Source organism: Netta rufina (genome assembly GCF_964035555.1).
Source record: "Netta rufina genome assembly, chromosome: Z".
Lineage (NCBI taxonomy): Eukaryota > Metazoa > Chordata > Aves > Anseriformes > Anatidae > Netta > Netta rufina.
Window position 1 is genome coordinate 19,054,745 of NC_140126.1, and position 24,848 is coordinate 19,079,592.

The following is a 24,848-nucleotide window of genomic DNA, read 5'->3' on the forward strand; positions in this document are numbered from 1 at the left end:
TGTAGTCCCTCCCCTCCCCTGCCGTGCCGGTGACGGGCGTTTCCGGTTGGAGCGGCGGAGGAGCAGGCGCTGCCCGCGGGGGGACGGCGGCGCCATGGACGTGGCGCAGCCCAAGCAGGAGCACCTGCTGGCCCTGAAAGGTACCGGGGAGCGGGCACCGACACGGGCCCTGGGGGCCGCCCTCCGCCGCAGGGCCTGGCTCCGAGGGGCGGGAGGGAGGGTTTCAGGCGGTGTTTTTCTTTCTTTGTGTGCTTTAAATGTCTCCTTTCCCTGGGTTAGTTATATATATATATATATATATATATATATATAAATATATTTTTTTTTCCTTAAAATTTGAGGAGTTTGGCCTCGACGAGGGGATGCGGGGTTTGTGTCCTTGGTTCCAGACTCGTTGGGAAGGGAAATGGAGAAGTGGGTGGGCCCCCTTGTGCCTGGCAGAGTTATTAGCGATAAAAATGTCAAAATAACGCTGTAAAAAGGATCAGCAGGGAACCTGGGCATGCCAGCTGGCAGGAGGGCGCAGTACGTTACTAACTCAGATGCCAAAAAGCCTGAGTCTCATTGCCCCTTCTTTCAGTAAAACCTGCCGCCTATCTCTTGGACAATGCTTGGCTTGGAAATAAATGTTCCTCGTTGGGCAGTAGCAATAAATAGCCTGAATCTCCATTGCGTGCATGTCCTACACGAGTGGGGCTGCATAATGCAGCGCTGGTGCAAAGCGCCTGTCGGCGTCCATTTTCTGCCCCAGCACCAGCTTCCAGCACTCCTGGGGACAGATCTTACGGTGTCGGCGTCTCACGGTGACATCTGTGAACTAACCATCATCTGGCGATCAACAGCCGCTTTTGCACGTGTACATGCACGCAAAAAAATCAACAGCAAACCCCCTAGAACGTGAGACAATGTCAGGTGCCACTGCAAGTGCGTTTCGGTAGTGACTAATCCAAAGGAACATGTTCTGTGGTGTCTTTGTGAGGTGTCAGTTCAATACTTGGCTTTGTATTGGATGTGGTACAGTGCCCAGGACGTAGGTTTTGCAAGTAGAAGGGAGAAAGGTATCTGAATTTCTTTGCATTTTGCCTATTTATATATAGAGACAGTGCAATGACTAAGCAATCCTAGATTTTATTGATTTGATGTTAGTGTGTGTTGCTGATGTTTGATAGGGAACCTTAAATGATTGCAAAATCATTTTGCAATGGGGGAGAGGGAGAAGCTGGAGAGAAAGAGAAGGCATGTTTTAGTGCATACTATATCATGTTTCATAGTAGTGTGTGTAGGTCTTTTTTTTTTTTTTTCTTTTTTTTTCTTTTTTTCCTGTTTTTAATATAGTCATTGTATGAAAGAAAGAAATTACAGACACTTTCAGAGTATAAAGTCTTCAGGAACTTACTGTATCCGTAAGTTATTCCAGAAGAATAGCTGAATGTATCGCTTGGAAGCTTTGAGATCAGAATCGAACGTGCAGTTCTGATATGAGCTGGAAGAAGAGCAGACCACTTTAGCGTGTCCACAACACTTTCCTGTTAGTCTGAGACTTCAAAAACTGCTGCATCTGTCTGTGCTGTTTGAAGTAATGTTTTTGTAATGCATAGTAAATTTGCTAGGTCATCTATATGCCCTGATTTAGCATGTTGAAATTTTTGAAGGAAAATACTTGATTAAATAAGTAATAGTTTTGATTGGTGAGTTTGGTAAAATAGGTAGTGGTGTATCTTGTTAAAGATGACAAGCTTTTAAATACGTTTTTGGTTATTTTTTTTTTGGTTATTTTACTTCATACCTTGATATATGCTTGTTAGTATGTGGTATGCTTGTTAGTAAGTGGTAGTAACTGGTTAGCAGTAGTGGTTAGTATCAGAGAATAGAATCTCTGGGACAAGAGAATTATTGCTTTAATATGTAAAAGTGGACATCTGAGAGAACTTCTGAGGTGTCCTCAGCAAGGGAGAGCCTGTTTTTGATGAATATTAAAAGGTGTAGCAAGAATAGTTACATGTGGATGACAAGTATGAGAAGGTAACAGTAAAAGGATTGCTCTTGTGAGGGATGCTGTTGAGTAAGCTGTGCTCATACTGGTAATTTTCAGTGTAATGAAGTTATGCTGGCAATAATGAAATACAGTTGCTATGAAATACAGTTGCTATAGACAGCCTGGGTAAAGTAGAAACACTCTGATATATATGTCTGTATCTGGATATCTAGATCTATCTTTTTTTTTTTTTTTTTTTTAACAAAATATCCTAGCACTGTTGTTTGTCATATGGTAGTATCTTATTTTTTTTTTTTATAATACTTCTGCTTTAGGTCCTGTTTTCCACTGATCTTTGCAGCACGGGGGAAGGAAATTCTTGTAAATAAGATGTTTCAGTCTAGATTTATGAATCCTAATCAAGAGACTTTTCCTTTTATTAAGAGTAAGTGGTACAAGCATGGAAGTGGTCTTGCATTATCGACCACATCAGAAAGATCTAATAGAACTGCAGAAAATTGCACAAGCGGCAGTGAAGGACTTTCCTATTCGTCAGTTACCAAGATTTACACCCTGGTTTCCAAGTGATTTGTGCAGACTTCCCCTCAAACCAAAAAAGCAACCACCTGTTATTTCTTCTGAGGAAGCAGAAGAATTAAAACAACTTTCTTCACCTTCAGAATACATTGTAGGATCTCCTAGTTATGACTGCACAAAAAATCTTCCTGAGTTTCAGTCTAACACGAATCATGGGCAGACTTTAGTCCAAACACAAAACGTTCACAGACCAGTTAACTTGGAAAATCAAGGAGAACCACCATCTAACGGAGAACAAAAATTGAAAAGGTCTTGGAGTGTCTCTGTCCATAGCCCTAAGCTTAAAGAAAAGATTCTTCCTTTATCTCGAGAACTGCAGAACAGTTTGGAAAGACTAAAACTGCATGCATTCTATAGAGCAAAGTGGACAATCGGACAGTCTACTTGTAGTAATCAGAACTTGGAGGACGTCTGGATAAAATTGAACAGACTCATCAAACATAATGAATTGCCGTCTTGCAATGCTACTATCCAAAGATCTGTGGGAGAGATATGGATTTTCTGTGATATATTATACTGTGAATATGTAAGAAATATTCTTAGGGAGAAGCTGAGTCTTACTAATAAAATGAATTTACTTGTACATAAATTTGGAATTATATTTAGTTTATAAATGTACAATAGTTTCATAATAATATTGCTGTGTGAAGCACTAGAGTTTTTAAGCTTATAATATATAAACTTTAAAATAACTGATGAATTAACAAGCTATTATTAACTATTAAATATTTAATATTAATTTGCTACAATTTTTAAGCTGTAATAATATATTTGTTTTGCCAGGAAACTTATGAAAGGTTCTAATAAGATTAGTACATTTATTTGGTTTAGTACTCTGTTTTGTAGCTTTTGTCTACTTCAGTTGTCTAAAGGAAAAAATTAAGTTTCCACACTTAATTTTTCCAGAAAAGTAAATAATTCCCTTGGAATGTTACTTGTGCTTTTCTTGGCATGACAATCATATGTTAGAATAATAATTTATTGTAGGCATTTTTGTATTTTAAATCTAAGGATATCTCTCAGTTTGCGTCATTGACATGTATTATTAAACTTTGACTGAATGCTAAACATCCTGTATTGACATTTGGTGTGTTTGTGTGAGATTTAATGTTATTGCTTAGCAAAACTGATACAAAGTTATGGCTGGAGTAACTAATGGTCATTATTAGATTTAAAGTTTATATAGCCAAGTTATTTCACTGAAATTATTTTTCTGATCTTAAAGACAGTACTGATGAAGTTACTTTGTGCTGTCAGAATTTTAAAAAATATAGTGGAGTAGAATGCAGAGTAATTAGGAATTTATTTAATGTTATATTTGTATCTAGGATGTGAGAAGAAAAGCAAGAGATGATAGGTAGTCCTCCAAGGGTAAAATACTTTTTAATAGTTTCCAGTATTATTTTAGTAGTGCCATTAAATACAAGAATGTACATATCCTCATTTATGTGTTTTGACTTCATTCGTTGCTGATCTGTTTTTCCCTGCTGGCCAAGTACAGGACCCAAGGGAACAGCATGGAGCTGGGACAGGGGAGGGTCAGGCTGGGGATTAGGGAAAGGGTCTGCACCCAGAGGTCGTTGGGCACTGGGACAGGCTGCCCCTGGCAGTGGGCATGTCTTGTGGTTTAACCCGGCTGGCAGCTAAACACCACACAGCCATTTGCTCACCTTCCCCCTCCCTCTCTGGGATGGGGGAGAGAAATGGGAAAGTGAAGCCTGTGAGTTGAGATAAAGACAGTTTAAGACACAAAAGTAATAATAACAATGATAATAATAACAATAATGATGATAATAGTACTACTACTAATAATGTGTACAAAGCAAGTGATGCACAATGCAATTGCTTACCACCCACTGACTGATGCCCAGCCTAACCCCGAGCAGCTGGCCCTCCCACCCCTATCTATTGCTCAGCATGACCCCATACGGTACGGAATACCCCTTTGGGCAGTTGGGGTCAGCTCTCCTGGGTCTGTCCCCTCCTACCTCCTGCTGCACCCCCAGCCTGCCCGCTGGCAGGACAGAGTGAGAAGCTTGGTGTAAACAGTGCTGTGCAACGATTAAAACATCAGCATGTTATCAGCACTCTTCTCATCCTAAGCCAAGACGTAGCACCCTACCAGCTACTAGGAAGAAAATGAACGCTGCCCTAACTGAAACCAGGACATCGTGGCACCAAGCCTGACAGAGTTCAAGGAGTGTTTGGACAATGCTCTCAGACATCTGGTCTGGTTTTTGGGTGGTCCTGTGTGGAGCCAGGAGTTGGACTCCATGATTCTTGTGGGTCCCTTCCAACTCAGGATATTCTGTAATTCTGTGATCTTTCTAAACTGGAGCAGAGATCGGTGTCACTGTTCAGTAGTAGCTGTCAGCTTTCTGCTGCTTTGGCTTGGCTGGTGTAAACTAATGATAATGCTAATGATACGCACAGTGCTTGCTGGGCACACCTCAGCTGGAAACTGGTGTACTAAAAGTTGAGTGCCACATTTAGTTTCTCTATAGAATTACTGGTTTTGGGGTAGCGCCAATGTACAAGCAGTTGTACAATGTACAATATAAAACTTTTTTTTTTTTTAACTACTCTAGAAATGCTTAGTTAATATGCACATATAATTCAGTATCTCTGTCATTGTCACTGTTGACAGAGGTTCTCCATTTGCTTGTTTTGTGGGTTTTTATTTACCTCATGGCCTTCAGACTTCACACTTTTCAACTTTTCACCATATCAATGAGAATGTATTATCGTTATTATTGTTATTTTTTATGTGAAAACTGAGATTTCTTCACGTCAATACTAACTTGCATAGGTTTGCTGGGTGATAGTATAGTTACTGTGAGCTGATACAACCCACTACACCCTAACGTATATCAGAACAATAGAGTATTTCACACAGTTGCAAGTAACAAAAGCTGACTGGACATATAAGACCCATTTAAGGTGTATGATAAAGGTAAAAGCACAGTCCATATTTTGGTGCAAGGTTGTTGATTAACTTTTTGCATTCATGAGAAATCCCTTTTTTTTTGTTTTACTTTACAGAAAATAATGTGGTTTTATGTTTCAGTAGCTTAGAAGAAAAATGAATTAGTGCTTTTTTCATATTCATATCACATGCAACATCTCAGGTTGCAAATGCAAATAAGTTTCATATGAATGCTTTCATGTGAAGCAATATGCAAGTTTGGGAGCATTGATTTATATGAATAGGGAGGAATTCTTTTAAGAATTCTTTAAGAATACATAATGGAAATGTAAATCATGCAACTTTAAGTGTTATGAGTTAAAATAGAACCACAGAATGGTTTGTGTTGGAAGGAACCCTAAAGCCCACTAATTCCATGGACAGGGACACCTCCCACCAGACCAGGCTGCCCAAAGCCCCATCCAGCCTGGCCTTGAGCACCTCCAGGGATGGGGGACCCACAGCTTCTCTGGGCAGCCTGTGCCAGGGCCTCACCAACCTCACAGTAAAGAATTTCTTCCTTATATCCAATCTAAATCTCCCCTGTTTTAGTTTAAAGTTATTTGCCCTTGCCCTGTCACTCCACTCCTTGACAAAGAGTCCCTACCTGTAGGGTAGGCCACCCTTCCTGTAGGCCACCTTTAGGAACTGGAAGGCTGCTCTAAGGTCTGCCCAGAGCCTTCTCTTCTCCAGGCTGAACAGCCCCAGCTCCCTCAGCCCGTCTTCATAGGAGAAATAGCCTTTGAAAATACAACTTTCTGGAAGTAGAGGGTTGTTTTTTGTTGTTGTTGGTGGTTTTTTTTTTTGTTTGTTTGTTTTTTTGTTTGTTTTTTTAATAGCAGGGAGTTAGAGACTTTTTAATAGCAAGATCTCAGTGATTTGATTTTGTCAGTATTGATAAAAAGTGTTTTGTAAGCAGGTTCCTCTTAAAGTTTGTCACCACAAGAAAAAAAGAAAACAGTTGTGTAAATAATTGTGGGTCTTAGACTTGTGTATCTTGTGGAGATTAGTATGTAAATGCTATTCTTTATGTCCTGGAGCATATGGCTGAAAGGGTCCAGATCAGTCATTTTGTGCAGTTATATAGCAACCAGGATAATAGGACAGACTTTTAGCCTACATAGTTCTGTAAACTTATGGACTGCTTCTGAAGTCCACAAAGCACTTTAACAGATAAGACCTTAAGCACATCAGATTGCCAAGGGAATAAGGCAGGCAGGTGTAATATCACCAATGCTCTTGGATCTCAGGGTACAAGGGAATTTGTTGTATTAAAAATAACCAGATGATCTTAAAAGGTCTTACCATCATTCAAGCTGAGGCTTTTTTTTTGTTTTGTTTTGTTTTGTTTTGTTTTGTTTTGTTTTGTTTTGTTTATGTGGGAGGAAAGCAAGACAAAATTATACTTCAAACAAACAGACAAACGTTTTATTGACCTATGGTTTATTTTCTGATTTTGCAGTGATGAGGCTAACCAAACCCACCTTATTCACTAATATTCCGGTGACCTGTGAAGAGAGAGATTTGCCAGGTATGTCTTCTGTATTGACATAGTATTGTGTACACATTGCCAGGTTTAACCCCTGTAAGTGTCTGAGACTTAGATATCAAAGGAGTCTTATGATATCCCGGAGAAAGTAGCCTGAAACAGCAATATATTTTGTTTGGCGATAGCTACAGGAAAATGCCCAGGTGCACTGTACAACACTTGACCTAGAGCTTTGAAAATTTGGTAATTTCATTGCACGTGTGAACTCAAAGTCTGAGATATTAAGATTCCCCTATAGATGCTATTGTGACTTAGGGAGCATGCTGTTATTTTAAAATGGAAAACAGCTATAACAGAAAAGTGTAATTGTAGAAAACATAAGTTTGGTGTTAGTATCTGCTTCACCTGGAGAAAGAAAATGCCCTGCTAATTGTAACCAGTGCATTAACGTTTTATGGCAAATGATTTTGCAAGAATCACAGCTTTGAAATGGCAAAATACTTGGGGTATAGTCATGAATTAGAAGTTCCTGGGTTGTTCCTCAGCAGTAGTTGCAAGAAGTAGCTGGAAGCCAAGTGTAAGAAAGAAGAAAAAGAAAGATCCAGGAAGAGAGGGCTGTGTGGAAATGCAAAGCAAACAGGGGAAAAAAAGTAAGCGGGACTGATTATTTCTGTCTTGTAATGTGCTCTGTTCAGGCAGAATTTCCCTTAAAGTTTAATTGTAACTTGAGAATGCCTTTGGGATTAGACCTTTCTGCATATGTACAGAATGATTTATTGGACACAAATGCCAGGAAGTAGGTTATAATTTATAAGCAGGTCATGCAGATTTTACCCCTAAATAAGTTGCTTGTAGAGTAAGTATGCCAAATACAAGGTACATCTAAATAAGTGATTGTGTCATATCTTAAATGTAAGCAAAGCTTTAGACTTGGCAGATATTTGATACTAGTAACTTGATATTTCTACAGGTAATCTATTTAACCAGCTCATGAAAGATGATCCTTCTACTGTAAAAGGTGCAGAAGCTTTGATGCTAGGAGAAATGCTGACTTTGCCTCAAAATTTTGGGTAAGAACGAATGTGTTGTACTATTTAACACGCAAGTTGTAGCAATGTAATTATTAATTGTCTTTCTTTTTTTGAATATCATTGTTATGCAATAAAATGTTCTATCATTTTAAAAATAGAAACTTGAGTTATAACAGGACATAACATATAAATGTATATTGCCTAATGTTTGTTATCTGTAGCCTGACTGAATATAACAAGTATGTAAATTTGAAAGAAATTTACAGCTCTGGATGAATTTCTGACATAAACACTACTATAAACCACAGCTTATACTGACAGATATTTGGGTGTGCTGATATGTTTGTTTTCTTTTGAAACTTTCTCTCAGAAGGATGACATTTCAAAGAATGGGAGTGAAATTGCCAACATACTTAAAGGATTTGATCTGACAACCTCCTAAGTTCTTATGTTTGAATTTTAGAAAGAGTTCTGTTGCCTGCTGGATACTGGAAATATATAAAAGAAAATAGAATGTTTTTAATTACTATGTCTGATGCAGCTTTGTAACTACAGGAAATAGGATTCCCATAATAGAGCTTGTTGCAATATAGTTTAAGCACAGCATTTGACTAGGAGTTCTCTAAGCAGGATTTACTGCAACTTCTATGTAAGTCTCTTCTAGGACTTTCACAGACTACCTCTTTGTGGCATTTTAAGAATCGGGTCTAGTAATTGGCATTGGCAAGGTTACTGAACAGCTTAGAATAGACAAATAAAAAAGAATTTAAAGGGGCTTTAGTGAAATATTATTTTGCTGTTGTTGTTGTTGCTAAACATATTCTTTTTTTTTTTGATCACAGAAATATATTTCTGGGAGAAACATTTTCCAGTTACATTAGTGTACATAATGACAGTAACCAAGTTGTCAAGGACATACTGGTGAAGGTATGTAAAGATAAATCTATATACTAGGTTTATTGAAAAAAATACACAAAAGTTAAATAAGTTTCCTGATGATACCTGATGCATTTAACATGTTTTATATACAGACTTTAAGAGATATCTGTCCATTTTTTTCTGACCCAGAAAATATCCCTGGAAACAAAAATTCATAAAAATAGAAGTGATGTAGAAATCTCTAAAGATTAAAATAAAAAGATAGGATTGTTTCAAAAAATGGAGAAGTTGTAAAGCTTCTCTGGAGAATTAGTGTAGCAAAACTTCTGCAGCCAAAACAAACTAAGTTTGTATTTTTACTTGCACTTTCAATAAGGTCATCCAATCCTTGTCATAAACTCTCTTTAAGGCATGTATTGACTTGAATTTTGTTTATATTTCAAATGATTTCTTTCCTACTGCATCATTTTTTGCATTTGCTGCTGAACAAATAATCTGTTGAGAGCAGAAATTCTAGAATTTGTGGAACTCAAAAGTAAAGGGAAATTGATTGTATAAGCTGCGTTTTAAAGGAGATGGTTTTAAACTAAAAGAGGGTAGGTTTAGATTAGATATTAGGAATAAGTTGTTCACTCAGAGGGTGGTGAGGTGCTGGAACACATTGCCCAGGGAAGCTGTGGATGTCCCATCCACAAGGCCAGGCTGGATGGCCTTTGGGCAACCTGGTCTGGTGGGAGGTGCCCCTGTCCATGGCAGGGGGGTTGGAACTGGGTGATATTTATGGTTCCTTCCAATCCAAACCATTCTGTAATTCTATGATATGTTTTAGAAATTGTCTTTTACTTTGACAAGTAACTTGGCTTTGTTGTATTTTGTGTATAAAAGCATACAAAACCCTAAGTGAAACCTAATACTTCTCAGCATACGCTGTTTCTTCTTAGATTGCCCGTAGCAGCTGTAGTTCTAACCAATGCTTCGTTTTTCTATTCCTAGGCTGATCTTCAGACAAGTTCTCAGCGTTTGAACCTTTCAGCTTCTAGTGCTGCAGTGGCAGAACTTAAACCTGACTGTTGTATTGATGATGTGATTCATCATGAAGTAAAGGAAATAGGAACACACATGTAAGGTTTTAAATCTTCTGATTTTCATTTTTATCTGATTATTTGTTTATAGCACTACAGAGTTTTATAAAGTTTAAAATAAACTGCAGCAAATGCATGATATTTTATTTCTGCTTTGATATAGCTCAAAATTTAAAGTAACTCAATTTATTTTTAAAAATGTTTCAGCTTAGTTTGTGCAGTAAGTTACACTACGCAGACAGGGGAGAAGATGTACTTCAGAAAGTTCTTCAAATTTCAGGTATTGTACAAAGTATTCTAGTCTACTTGTAATAAATGGGTAGATATGGAAAATAATTTTAAAATATTTGATCCTTTAAAACAGTTACATACTAATATTTGACATTTGAACTAAAACTGGTGGAACTTTGCATGAATTGAGGATTTCTAATTACCATGCGGATAAACATTTCAGAAAGAATTTAAAAAGATGTTTTCATAGCAGCCAGCTTTATGGTTACTTTTAAACAAAACAAGTCAGTCTGACTTTTAATACATCTAACCTTTGAATTTAGATTATAAAATTTAGATTTTTCTTTTAGTGTATGTAACCTTTTAAAAATTGAATGTAATGGTTTGTTTTTCAAAGGAAACTAAGAGAAGAATTCTAATATGTTGTATCTTATGCATATATATATATCAGTAGAAGTAATTGATGGAGTTGAAACCCTTTGTTCCACCACACAGGTTTCAAGACTTGATTATAATAACTGATGAAAGCAGGAAAGTACTATCATCTGTGGACTGGTTCTGGCAGGAAAGTGTATTTTAGCTGTATATGTAATGGATGTTTATTTTTAGAGAACTATACTGGGACTTGGATAACTGTAGGATAATAACAGAGGACTAGGTGATGTGCTTTACTGAATACATTTTTGGATTCTCTCATAGAGGTCTCATCTTCTCTTCCCTACTTAAACTTCTTGGTAGAACCTAGTTCAATTTTAATTCAAAATCCTTTACACTCAATACAGATGCTTATTTGGAAACATTTTTAGGGGTCTACATGCATGTTTTTTAATTTCTATATAATTTATAACTTAATCAAACACAGTGAACTTTAATCTCAGAGTAGCTCAAGCAAGTTATCTGTCAAATTTGAAACTCTTCCTTTAAAGAAAGCAGTATAAGAGATTATCAGAAAGTGTGTGTGTGTATATATGTACATACGTATAAGTGTGTGATATGTATAAATATCACTATATATATCACTTTATCACTGCTCTATAAATACTCTCAGATTCATTATAAGAAAAATACGTAATACTTTGGTTGTTGTTTTTGCATTTGGCATGGTGATGCTAGCTACAAAATGTGAGAAGAAACAAACAAAAATATTAAAGGCAACTGAATAGTGACATTACAATGGCAAGTGATGGCTCCTTGGTAAGAGAGGTGCCACCAGCCACTTTATAACATAAAAAAAATGTTTACTGTTTGACAGATACTGACTTTTTTCCATTATATTTTCTAGGCTCTTTTAGGTTGAACCAGTGTTACAGTTTGTTTTCAGTTTCTTTTTTACCAATTATGGGCTTTAATATTGATGAATAGCGCCTATTTTTTTCTAGAGCTATCACCGATTAATTAAGACCATTATGTTCCTGTGCATTCCTATGATTCTGTCTAGAGTTTTGTTGTTGTTGGGTTTTGTTTTGTTTTTATTGGGAACAGTAAAATAATTACTTGATTTTTACTAAAATGCCACTTGAAATTTACTGGAATGAACAGAAGGACTTTGTCAGAAAGAGGTAGAAAACATCAAAATTTAGAGAAATTAATAATAAGAATACTTAAAACAAACAAAAAACAACCTCCAAACTTGACAAACATATAAATTAAAATTGTATTTTTTTTTCCTGGCTACAGAGAGAGGTGGTAATTGTTACTGGAAAGATTTGAACATTTTACCTTTTATGCAAAACTCTCTGTGAGGACTCTTTTTAACCTTGAATTCTTCAGGGCTAAAAGCTTAGAAACTTTGTTCAGAACTTGGAACTTTAGGCATCTCTCGGGATATAGTACACTCACATGTAAATAAAATAAGTTTTTCCATATGTGAAGCAGAATAAATGTCTTCAGCAAGATAATATAAACTTGTTTACTTTCAAGTATAATAGTTTATTTCTTTGAGTTCTATCAACGTATATCCATTTCATATATTAACTATTTTGAGTTAAGTGTAGTGGCTTTATGCACAAAGTCCAAGCACTTAAAGCATGCATTTAATTATTCCTTTTGGTAGTCTTTTTTTTTTTTTTTTTTTTCCTGTAGACCCAATTTTACATGATTGAAAAGTGTGGTTTTTTTTTTTTTTCACTTCTTCATAATTTTAGCTATTGTACTTTCAAGAAGGAAGTCAAGGCTAGTAATGGTTCATTGCTTAAACTAATCATATGAATAGTTCTCTTTCATTTATTTTTTGAGAAGTCCTCAGCAACATTTGTTTGCTGCGAAATGGTGTGAAGGACTTGTAAATATTACACTGCTCTTTTTCCCACTTGAAAGCAAGCAGAGAGCACTTCAGAATATGAGGTGGATGTAATGTTATTCTAAAGACATATTCTGCTCGCTGCATTGTATTTGTCTCATTTCTTAAGAGGACAGTGGAGCACTATTTTTTATCAATAGGAGAATGCTACTCAAAGTTACAAAGCAGCCAAGTATGTTAATAAGAAGCAGAATATAGTTAATTGTGAAATTTTACCAGAGGTGATTCTGTTGTGTCTTCCTTTATCCGTCTGTTCTGCTTAAGATCAAAGTAACAGAATCAACACACCAGAGATTCTGACACTTACAAAAAGTTTATGCTGGAGTTGTCTGAGAAACCAGCTGTTGATCTGTCCTTTTTCATTTCATTCAGGTTCTCAAACCACTAGATGTCAAAACCAAATTCTACAATGCGGAGGTAAGTGTGAGCTGTTTGCATTTGGGTTTGGGTTTGGTATGCTTGTTTTTTTATTACTTCATGTTAGGTGGTTAGGTGAAATTCAAATAACTTCTTAGGTACCAGATTCCTTAGCAAGATGATCTGTTCTGAAGTGAAACTTTACGTGGTGGGTTTATGTCATTAGTTTAAAAACAGATATATTTATGATGAAGGGAGAATGAGATGGTATCTAGGCCAGGACCTTAATGCAATTGACTGATTTCTTTTTCATATTTTCTGCTTTCCCATAATCTTAAATACTTCCATTTATGTCTTGTATTTTTAGGTTGATAGACTACCTACTGTAGGGGATATTAATTGTTTGCAAAACAATCAATAGTTTACCAGACTGGGGAAATTTAAATTTATTTTTCTCCAATGTAAATATGAGTTCTCTGTAATGTAAATTATTTTTTTAGGTTTGTGACAGTACTGCAAAACTAAATGACAGTAAATATTTATTTGGACATACTCAGGTATAGCTGTCTTCAGCTATTTCCGGGAAGAATTTTAAATGAAAGTAATGCTGATAGTGGAAACTCTTACAAATTACATACATTGTTACTTTCAATTTTAGACATTCCCTGCATATATATGTATTGAATTGCCCAGGGAGGTGATGGAGTCACCATCCCTGGGGATGCTTAAAGAAAGGTTGGACATGGTTGGACGTGGTTTAGTGGGTGATATTGGTGGTAGGAGGATGTTTGGACCAGATGGTTTTGGAGGTTTTTTCCAACCTTAATGATTCTATGATTCTGTAAATAGTTTTGTTGTAGAGTGTACAAAAGATATATTTCTTTCCCTTCCTAACAATATCAACAGAGAAAATGGAAGGGAGAAATAGCAGACAATTTCTGGTCTACAAATGAGGATTCCATGTGCAAAGTTCTGTCATGTTCAGTGTCGCAAAGGAAATTCCCAACCAAGATTTTCTCTGTTGAGAATGAATAGCACGTAGATCATGAGCCATTTAATATAGAGAGTTTTATTTAAAGCGAGGTGTAGATCATAAATAATTTAAATATTGAAGTACAGAGGAAAAGGAAGGAAATGTTTTCCTAAAAATACCTGGCTACATTAGGCTACAGTCTTCGGTTCTTAGGTTTACTAAGAGTGAGATACCTGAGTAGAGTTAGAATATACAATGTACCTCTAGTTGAGTGCTTCATAGATCTGGTGTTATCCATAAATGCGAATATCTGGAAACATCTATATAAAACCAAGTGATATAAAACCAAGGTAATTCCTTTGGGAACGAGATAAAACTCCATTTCCTCCATGGATTTTATTGCAGATGGAAAACAGATGGTGGGTGAAAGAGGGACAGGCATCTTAAAGTAAATGTTGCTGTCTCTGTGCACTTCACATGTAAATTTTGTTCTGTGCTGGAACACTTCCTAAAAAATAGAAATAAAAGCCACTTAAAGTAAATTTTGGGCAGACTTGATGTAACTCAAAATTATTTTATTGAAAAGATGTTTTACTGTCTGGCCTTGATAAGGGACTGAATAAAGTATCTTCTTTCTTCAATTAGCAACAAATTTCTCGTGATACAGATTCATGAGAAGCTGTGGCGTTTGAGCTGGTGGTGTTGTGTTTTTTTCATTTGTTTTTTTAATTCATAAAGGTTTAAAAAGGCCAGGTTTTTGCCTTTTTTTTTTTTTTTTTTCTGTCTGGTTGTTTATGTTACTGCCATTACCATAGTATTCACATGATTGACTAAAACTTTTTTTTTTTTTTTAAAGAAAAACAAAAACACACAAACACAACATTGTGGGTGATATTGAGAGATTTTCATTTGCCTAACAAGCTGATTGTGATTTCACATCTGAAAGTATATAAAGTGCTGCTGTGTGTTGTGATGGCAGAAGGTGAATAAAATAATAATAATAATAATGAGGTAATTGTATAAGTGTTGTATGTGCTATTACGCTGCTGTCAGAAGCACCACCACCATCATCCTGAATTTTAAGAATTTAAGAATTTCCTTCCTACTTGGGAAATGGGAAGGGAAGCAATTGTACCTGTCAGTTACTGATTTACTAAAGGTCTTTAAAGGTTTTAAGCTATTACTATTAACGTTACAAATGTGATGCTATCAATTCATAAAATTTGTCACTAAAATTATGGATCGCAATTTCTAGTAATTTTTTTCATCTTCCTAAGACAAAATATAACACTGAACTTTAATCTTCTTGCTTGTTGCTCATGTTGCAGTAACATCCAAATCATGGTGGTCACTGAAATCCGTGTATAGAATGCATGTCACCCTAGCTTGCAGCAATCCTGTGATTGAATTACCTGCCACAGTCTGTAGAAGGTGCTTCACTGACTGGTGTGCCTTCAAAAAGGCTCTATAAAAGATTCTGTTCCTGCAAACATGACAAGGGAGACAAACGCACAGCCACTTAAGAAAATAAATTTTGCAATTAATGTTGGTTTCTTTTTGAATGATGGCTATTCCCCCCCAAAAAAGTTGTTGTTTTTTTTTTTTTTTCCCAATTAAATTACCCCAAACCCAAATCTTGTTTTAATCTGTAGTATTGTGGCTTTGTTAGAACCCATTATCACTCGATTTTTATTTTTGAGACCTTAAAAATACAAATACTTAACATTATCTGTAAAATGACAAGGACTGTTTTTCCATTTCATATACAACCGATTGCATGGATTTAAACTGAGGACAAACTTTAAACTTGCTCCAAAACTAACTGCTTTTTTTTTTTTTTTTTTTTTTTTTTTTTTTTTATCCATCAGTATATTCTACCATGCCTTATGTGTGATTTATGTGCCCTAGGCTCTATTTTGGATTGGTTTTACATTTAGTAAAATCTGAAGCAAAGCTAGTAAACCATGTAACAATACTAGCTACGACTTTTTAGAAATGTAGTTGTCATCTTTGTTTGCATCCATTTTAATTTACATTTCTGTCTTACTAATGCTCTCTTGTTTAGATGGTGCAAAAAAATGCAGAAATGCATTTTGTTTGAAAGTTAGCCTCCTTTTTCTTTAACATTTAACCCTAATTTCTCTAATGTGTTCTTTTTTATTTTCCCATTAGAGTGACCTCAGTTCTGTGGTAATTTTTATTTATTTTTTTATAAATATATATGCTTTTTTAATTGTCTCTCTGTCTCTGTGCTTGTTGTTGACATTATTTTAAAAAACATAATGGAAAAGCAATGTTTGTTCTGCATATCACGAACTGATGTTTTGTCATCTGTCCTGCATATGTGCAGCTAATCATTTAAATGGTTAGCTCTTTCTTTAATACCCATTGTTGAAACTAAAAGTTGATTACTTTAAACACTTGTTTGTGTGGGCCATTCTATACAACATCTCACCAAAATTTGACGGCATAGAAGTTTCCTTTTTAACTGGACAAGGGGATCGATTCATTATGTGAAAGTGGGAGTTAATCCCTTTTAAAACCTGATTGGTACTGAACCCTGGAAGTGTAGGTTTAACTACAGCACTGCTTGTGTGAGCTGTGACAGAACTTTTCCCGTCCAGTTGGTGGAGACAGTGGGTTTGAGGAGAGAGCAGCAGCTGGATGTTCTTCCTTTCCCAGGCTGGAGCTGTGCTTTCCGACTTTTAACTGCATGTAACAGCTGATGAGTTAGTATGGTACTTCAGCAGTCTGATCTCACTTTAAGGTGTGCGTTGTGTTAAAGCAAGCTGCATTCTTGTGAAGTACTTAAGTGTTTTTTTTTTTTGTTTTCTTTAAAAAAAACATGATATTTAAACAAGTTAGGAGTAACATGAAGCTAACTTGCTTTTTCATTATGCTGCTTGTTTTTTCTTTTCCCTTTCAAACTAGCTTTTTCTAAAACTTTGCCTATGGTTGCTGCATTAAAACAACTAAAACTTGGGTTAATGGAGATTTTGAGCAATGGATTTATGGGATATAAACAATGCCAATTTAAGTGACAGCTAGGTGGTGTTAGTAGTAATGACTGCTAGGAGCCATGTTTCAGTTGGGGGTTGTTCCAACTCCTTCTGCAAGTGCGAGGTCTGTCCATAACCTGTTAGGCTTGCACAATTTTCATTCCTTTATGTATATACACATGATTTGTGCATAACATGTTAGTAAAGCACAATGTATAGTTCCAGTACCATTCTGTATTTCTCCTTGTGATACAGTGCCTTTTGAGAGTAATAAAATTCAGACTTCTATTTTGTAATTTACAAGCAGGAATTTATTAGTACAATGAGGTCACTTATTTACAATGATTAAAAAGAAACTATAAGCTTCCTTCCACCTTCTTCATAAAATACATCTTTTGAAATTATCATAATAAAACACCTTAACTGGTTCTAATTGTATTTATCAATAGCTTTTTTGGAAATGCAGATTTGGTATTTCCACAAACTTTTTTTTTTTTCTTTTTCTTTTTTAATTTTAAATAATTGGCACTTCTCCAGGGGCTTATATTTCTAGTAGACTGAGCCTTCAATAATTATTCTATCCTGAGGTTTTAAAGCTTCAAAGTGACTTTAATGGTCTGCAATTCCACAGAAGCAATGAAGGCAAAAACACCTCAAGTTTCATGATTTTTCAGTTTATTGAGTTAAAAAGTCCGTACCTCTCATTCCTGTGCTAGAATTGGTACTTGTATACCATCTTCAGGCACTGGTTTCATTTGCACAGATGTGTCCTATAGGGCATTCTGAAGGTAGAGCACCAATTAAACTGATGGATGCGTATAATGCTGGTGACCATAGGCATGACAAAGCTGACGAGAGAGGAGGCTGTTTTGCTTTTTAGCTGGTACATTAATGTTTTAAAATAATGAGAAAATCTCAGAGCATGTACCTGAACTATTATACTTCAGTTCAAGCAAAACACACATACTTTACATTTTTTTTACACAGCTTGAGGCACTAGTAATCTGGCATGGCATGGCATTAATGTGCACTGCGATTCCTTTTTTTTTCTTTTTTTTTCTTTTAATATTTTGTATTAGAACTTGAGTTTTTATTGAGTTGATGAAAGTTTTGGGAAGTGGCAATCTGAGTGTTACAAATAAGCAATAGCTAGAACATAGAAAAATTATCCCACATCCATTGTTTGGCAAGATATCTGTTGACTAACACTTTTGCTCCTATTAATTGTAACTGGGATTAAGGTTTTTCTTGCATTAATTACTTTAATTTGATTTGCAGGCATGAACTAAACACACATGACTTATTTTTTTTAACAATAGGACTGTCTTATCTTTTTAATAACATCAATCACATTTTCATGATTTTGCTGTTCTGTTTTTTCAGACAGATGAAGTGTTTCTGGAAGCTCAGATACAGAATATCACTACCTCTCCAATGTTTATGGAGAAGGTTTCTTTAGAGCCATCCATTATGTACAATGTTGCGGAACTGAACACAGTTGAAACAGCAGGGGAAAGGTATGTTGAGATTCAGAAATTAGTTGGTATTTGGCTTTGAAACTTCACATTATGGTTTCATGAGTTATAAGCATTACAATTAGTGAGTTGTCTGTAACTGTAGGATTGTACTTCTTTGCCTGATTTAAAAGGTCAAATTTCTGTTAGGAATTCAGCTGTAAAAGTTTTAATGTTTTTTAGAAACTATTCTTTAAACTTTGTAATTCTACCTAGTATCTACCTAGTATGTTTTTCAGTATCGCCTTTATAAAATTCAGCCCCTGTGTGGTTCTGACTTGATCTGTTTATGTATATGTTTAGCAGTGAAACTGTTGAGGATGCAAAAGCCTGTAATGTCTGGGTGAAGGTCAACTTTGGCTGTTTGTGCTTTGCAGTTGCTTGTTTTTGTTTTTGTTTTGAGGAGGTGTAGTGTGGGTGCTTTGTAGTGGGGGCTGAAGTGAAAATTCTGTCTTCTCCCTGACTGTCAAAGCACTCAGCTGCAGCATAGTGGAGTGCTGTTCATATGAAGTGTTCGTGTCCACTGTAGTGTTTCTTGCCCTGAATTCGAATCGTCAGCTTGTGAGACTGCGAGAGTCTGAGATTCACTGGAAAAGGAACCAAATAGCATTTTATGTAGCAGAAGTGTTTAGAAAGACATAGAATTAATTGATTTTTTCATACTGAGTTGCAATGAATGTGGTGAATGAGGTACAATTCTGCATTTGTGGATCGAATTTCACATGGTGGTCACTGCCATTTAGTATCTAAGCAGCTAAGAAAACCTTATCAAGGCTGGCAGGAGTAGTAAAGAGATTAAAGAATGCTTAATCTTAATGTTTAGCCAGGGAGGCCAAACAAAATACTTGTGTAAGATACTGAGGGGACTGTGGGTCTTGATGGAAAAAACTTAAAGGTCTGTGCTTAAAAATGGAAGAGTCTACAGCAATTACATAAAATTGTAGTGTGTCAAGTTCTTGTCACAAGTAGTTTCAGATGAATTGAAATTCAACGCCAAAATAAGTTCTGTACTTCCTGGCAGTCATAATTATCTATTTCTTTAAAGATTTAATGCTGAGAACACTGAAATATGAATAAGCTGCTTTTGGGATCTGTGGAAGGATTGTTGTTCTTAAGAATATCATATTTACATGCCAGCTTTCCGCATGCTCTGAAGCTAAACACTGTGGTTCTCAGCATCTGGAGTACCTTCCTCCCTTTTCCTAATGTTTGAGAAGATGGTTAAACTGCTGTTTGGGCATGCCGTTGAAAGAACTCTTGAAAAAATGGGAAGCTGAAATGGAATTTAATTAATCTTTGCAGTTGCCCTTGCCTTCAGGTTATATGATACTATCCTAATCTGTTCATTAAGTAACGTTTCAGCACGTTTCAAGCAGTAAACTTAGTTTTTTGTAAGTAGCTCCATTATACTACTGGCCTTTTCATGCAAATTTTTCAGCATCTTAATAGCACTCAATGAATGTATTCAGCTTTATAAAGCAGGCTATATGACCCTTTGCTATAAAATCCATTCTGCAAGGAATATACAGTCCTCGGTATATACCTCTTAAGTGCTTATTTTCTGCATTATTTCAATCCATGAGTAAGTTCTAAATTCCTTGTCATTGTTAAAATGAAGAACTGTTTACTTCAAAATGCTAACATGCACAGGGAGCCTGAACTACAGCAACTGCTTTTTCTACTCTCATCTGTCTGGGTAAGCTCCAAATTAATGTGAAAATCAGAGTAGGCATCCAGATTCTTTTTTTGTCTCTGTACTAGTGCTTGCCCCTCCCTAGGTCAGATACTCAGTTTCTGTATAACTGTTTTTGAATTTCTTGTTATTTTCTTGATCTGGTTAATGAGGGTTAAAAAATACATGAAATAATGAAGCTGTTTTTGCACTTTGTTTTACCTGTGTGTCTCAATCTGTCAGTATCTCAGGCAGAAATAGAAGTTTAGCTTAGTGTATGTGTTTGAGGTAGATGAAGCATTGCTACGGTTGATTATTTGACATAATTAAATCAATATTCTAACATACTATTCTAAATTACAATTACTGTGGTTTACATTTTTTTTCAGAGATGTATACTAGCCTTTACTAATGAGATTAAATTACTTTTTAAAAATTGCCAGCACTGTTGTTCAAATGCTAAGATGCCAGATGATAATAAACTATCATTTAGCAAAGTGAATTTGCACCTCAGTTTCCTCTGGCTCAGCTGAGTTGACTTTCCTCTCATCTACAAATGGTCCTTTCAATGTACATAGATTGTAGAATTGTTTTCTGTTGTGAAGATACATAAAATAGAATGTAGACTAGAATGATGAAGAATAAAATGCCACACACACAGTAAAACTGGGGAGAATGGAGAAGAAATGTAGGGTTCTTTTTAAGTCCTCTTAAAAATAAGTGTTTAAATTATGGCATGTTGTTTTTTGTTTTAGTGAGTCCACTTTTGGCTCAAGGACTTATTTACAACCTATGGATACACGTCAATACTTATACTGCCTAAAACCAAAGCAGGAATTTGCAGAGAAAGCTGGAGTAATAAAAGGTGTAACAGTGATTGGAAAACTAGACATCGTATGGAAAACGAATCTAGGTGAACGAGGAAGGCTGCAAACAAGCCAACTCCAAAGAATGGTAAGTCTTTAACTTAAGCATTGGTTTAATTTAGCATCCATTTTTAAGGCAACCTGTTGAACAGTTCAATAATGTCTCAAAGGAAAAGTTAAAGCTGCTTACTTTGTGGACCTCATTCTGAATTCATGTCTGTGTACATTTGGGAAAGTTATTTGATATAAATACTGAGCACACATTTGATCTATGAAGTGTGGAAGAAGTACTACTTGGAGGAACTGTAGCTGAACAAAAGTATTCCTTTTGTTCTTATGAGTGGCAACTTTTTGTTGTTCTTAAGGATTTATTCTGAGATACATAACATGTCTTTTCCTTTTCTTCACAGCACTGAACAACATAACTTAGTGTCTTGTACATTTGAATTGCCAGAATCAATAACAAGTGTAGTAAAATATTTCCATTAGAATAAAAATAACTTTTTGGATGCCATTCAGCAGCAAACTGAAAAGCAGTGATAAAAGAACTCCTTTATGTATGCCAACATTTGACGTAGAAGTCTGCTCCCTAATTCATTCAGACATCTGAGCTTCTTTGAGTAGTAATTTTTACATATAGCATATATAATATATTCAACTTTCATATCTATAGTTTTGATTCGGTCTATTATATCTGGTTGATTTATAAAAAGTTTATGAATTCGAGGTTGCAATTCCTCCCTCATGTTGTTTTATCTTCTGAGTGCTATCAGATTATTTCATGTCTAGATTCCACAGCCTTACGACCACTATTTCCTTCACAGGCATGGAATTTTACTGTACTGTTACTTTCTTTCATTACTTTCATTACTTCTTTCATTACCTGGTCAGGAATGTACTTCTGAAACAAGTATCTTGAATCTTCTACTTAATGTAATTTGATTGGTTTTGTGGAGTGCTCTTGGAATTCACAAACTACATTTCTTTTTTTTCAAGTTGCCAAACTTACATTGCTTTACTGATAGGAAATTCTTTGTCAGTTTTGATATCCCTCTGCTGTCTCTAATGTCTAATTTAATATGCTTTTTAAAATGCCATCTGTCTTTAGCATGTAAGGAGCCAAATATAACTGAAAACTGTTCACAAGCTGTCAAATCACTGTTTTTTGGGGCCTCTTTGGCCTTTTAATCAAGTTGTAAATGTAACTTTTACCACAGCATTATTTATCGCTGAATTTGAGCGTGCGTCACAACTACAGCTTGTCAGGCAGGACAAAATTTTCCCTTGTTTTTGCCTTAGGATTTTTTTTTGCCTGTGGAGATTGTCAACTATCAAATTTTGTCAAGAGCCAAATACATTTCCTGTTATTTACTAACAAACCCTAGCTACTCCGAACTTGGGCTGATTCAAGTCAGTAACTTAATTTAGATTTTCGAAGTGTAATATCATGCACCATTCTTACTGGTAGCAGCTGATTATTTTGGCAGAGGCTTGGGGGACTGAAATGGCAAGGAGAATGAACAAGCTAATTTCTTAGGGACGATGCTTTTTCTAAAGGTCAAGAACAGTGAAAGACAAATGCAGGGAAACTATACTAATGTTGTCCATCGTTTCTTTGTTATCCATCTAATAGAAAGGTCTTAAAATGAACACTGATGTTTTCAGAAGCAGTATATGAGTATTTGGACACGGAGGATGTGAATTATATGATAAACTTAATACTTAAGTGTGTATCATTCCCTATAAATAATGCCATCATTCTTGATATGCAGATCATGGTTGTTGAATGAATTGTTAAATCTCTCAAGCTGATGGTCAGTAGTGGGTGGAGCACTGCTGTGATATGGCTATAAGTCAAAAGCATGAAGAGTTATCTCCTGTCTTCACATTCCTGCTATTCTAAGCCTGTTGCAGTAAATGAAAACTTGAGTAGTAACAACTCCAGCTTTGCTAGCCAGAATTTAAGAAATTTGCATTCTTGTACCTCCCCAGGCACCTGGTTATGGTGATGTAAGGCTTTCTCTGGAGACAATACCAGACACCGTAAATTTGGAAGAACCTTTTGATATTACATGTAAAATAACAAATTGCAGGTAATGATGTCACGTGATGCTTATGCTTTTTTCCTGAGTGGGTAAGTTGTAGCCATTACATTTTTGTTGTGGTTTAACCCGGCTGGCAGCTAAGCACCATGCTCTCACCCTGTGAGAGTGAGGGTGAGTGGGGTCACTCACCCTCCCCGCTCCCTCTCTGGGATGAGGGAGAGGAACGGGAAAATGAAGCCTGTGGGTTGAGATAGAGAATTTATTAAGACAGGAAAATAATAATATAACAAGAGTACTACTGTGCACAAAGCAGGTGATGCACAATGCAATTGCTCACCACCAGCTGACTGATGCTCAGCCTATCCCTGAGCAGCTGTCCCCCCCACGCCGGCTAGCCACCCCTATATATTGTTTAGCATGACCCCATACAGTGCGGAATACCCCTTTGGGCAGTTGGGGTCAGCTGTCCTGGGTCTGTCCTCTCCCAGCTCCTGCTGCACCCCCAGCCTGCCCACTGGCAGGACAGAGCATTAACAAATTATATGTTAATACCGTTTGAATTTGGAGACTGTCAAAAATCAGTAGCAGAATTCCGTGGAATTGGCTGCAATATCATGCAAGATTTCACAATTAAATTGCATACTTAAATCAAAAGTCCTCTTAGTTCTTAAGTAGTTGTTGGGGCTTTTTGTTTGTTTTTAAACAGTTGTTTTTTTTTTTTAGAATAAATGCCATTTGTATCCAGCCTGATTTTACTGCTAGTTCTGTACCACTCCTATGTCTGCTGAACATTGTCAAAGTAGTCTTTTGTGTGTCTATCCATGTTTTGACTTTCTTTGTATTTACACTATGATCTACAGTAGGCTGTTATAAAAGCGTTGCAAGAGTGATATTTAAGTAAAGTAATTCTAAATAAAATTAGAAGCCAGGGACTAAAGCAGACACCTGGTCTGCAGTTATTTCTCATGGTAAATCTTGAAGGACATCCAAAATGTGACTAGTATTACGACCTCCAGTATAACTGAATCCATGACAGAAAACTCGTATATCAGTCAAAGCTATATGCAAATAAATCAGTGCACATCACAGTATACCCTACTTGCCTTCTTATAATTACATAAATTATTAAGTCCTTGATTAACAACAACCTGAATAATAAAGTAATCTAGCTGTTACATGGCTGCAGTTCTTGAATGCTTAAAAATAGCCCACGGATTTATTCTTGTTTTTCCTTTTCCTCTAGCAGTGAAAGGACTATGGATCTGGTTTTAGAAATGTGCAATACGAATTCCATCCACTGGTGTGGAGTTTCAGGAAGACAACTTGGAAAGCTGCACCCAAGTTCATCTCTCCATCTTGCACTTACGTTATTGTCTTCAGTGCAGGGATTACAAGTACGTCTTTACGGCATGACTTTATTATTAAATAGCTGTCTTATAAGCCTAGTCATTCTAATAACTCTTATAAATCTTTTCCCTTTCTAGAGTGTTTCTGGCTTGAGACTTACAGACACATTTTTGAAGAGAACATATGAGTATGATGATATTGCTCAAGTCTGTGTGGTTTCTTCAAAAGTCAAACAAGAAAGCTGAAGAAAAATCTTATTCCAGCTGGTTTGTTTTTTTTTTTTTGGACCAACTTCATCATCATAAGTATGCTTATATAACTTCTCTGAGCATTTTTTGAAATCATTTTAACAGATGCGTATTCATTTTATTTACTGAAAATAAAACCTTTTAAAAAAAGTGTGTCTGTAGCAATTTATTTTGCATTAACGTCATGTTGGGTGAGGGGAAAGATTCAGGGGCAGTTTCTTTCAAATAGCCATACTCCACTGTTGTTACTTTAAAAATATGTGAAGTTATTAAATTGTG

General features: G+C 36.0%; 1 protein-coding gene across 4 annotated transcripts; it reads left to right on the forward strand.

Moving 5' to 3' along the window:
• Positions 1–29: 29 nt before the first annotated feature.
• TRAPPC13 (trafficking protein particle complex subunit 13) lies at positions 30–24,710 on the forward strand. 4 transcript variants are annotated; one of them, XM_084305795.1, is made up of 13 exons: positions 30–140; positions 7,000–7,068; positions 7,997–8,096; positions 8,900–8,984; positions 9,930–10,057; positions 10,226–10,298; positions 12,921–12,965; positions 16,051–16,068; positions 18,261–18,394; positions 20,819–21,017; positions 22,922–23,022; positions 24,218–24,368; positions 24,459–24,710. In XM_084305795.1, exons 1-13 carry the CDS (start codon positions 95–97, stop codon positions 24,564–24,566), a joined length of 1,257 nt encoding a protein of 418 aa, XP_084161921.1. In that variant the 5' UTR covers positions 30–94; the 3' UTR covers positions 24,567–24,710. The 4 variants fall into 4 exon arrangements, with proteins under 4 accessions (XP_084161921.1, XP_084161922.1, XP_084161923.1 ...); XM_084305796.1 differs by having other exon boundaries at positions 24,221–24,368; XM_084305797.1 differs by lacking the exon at positions 16,051–16,068.
• Positions 24,711–24,848: the final 138 nt, after the last annotated feature.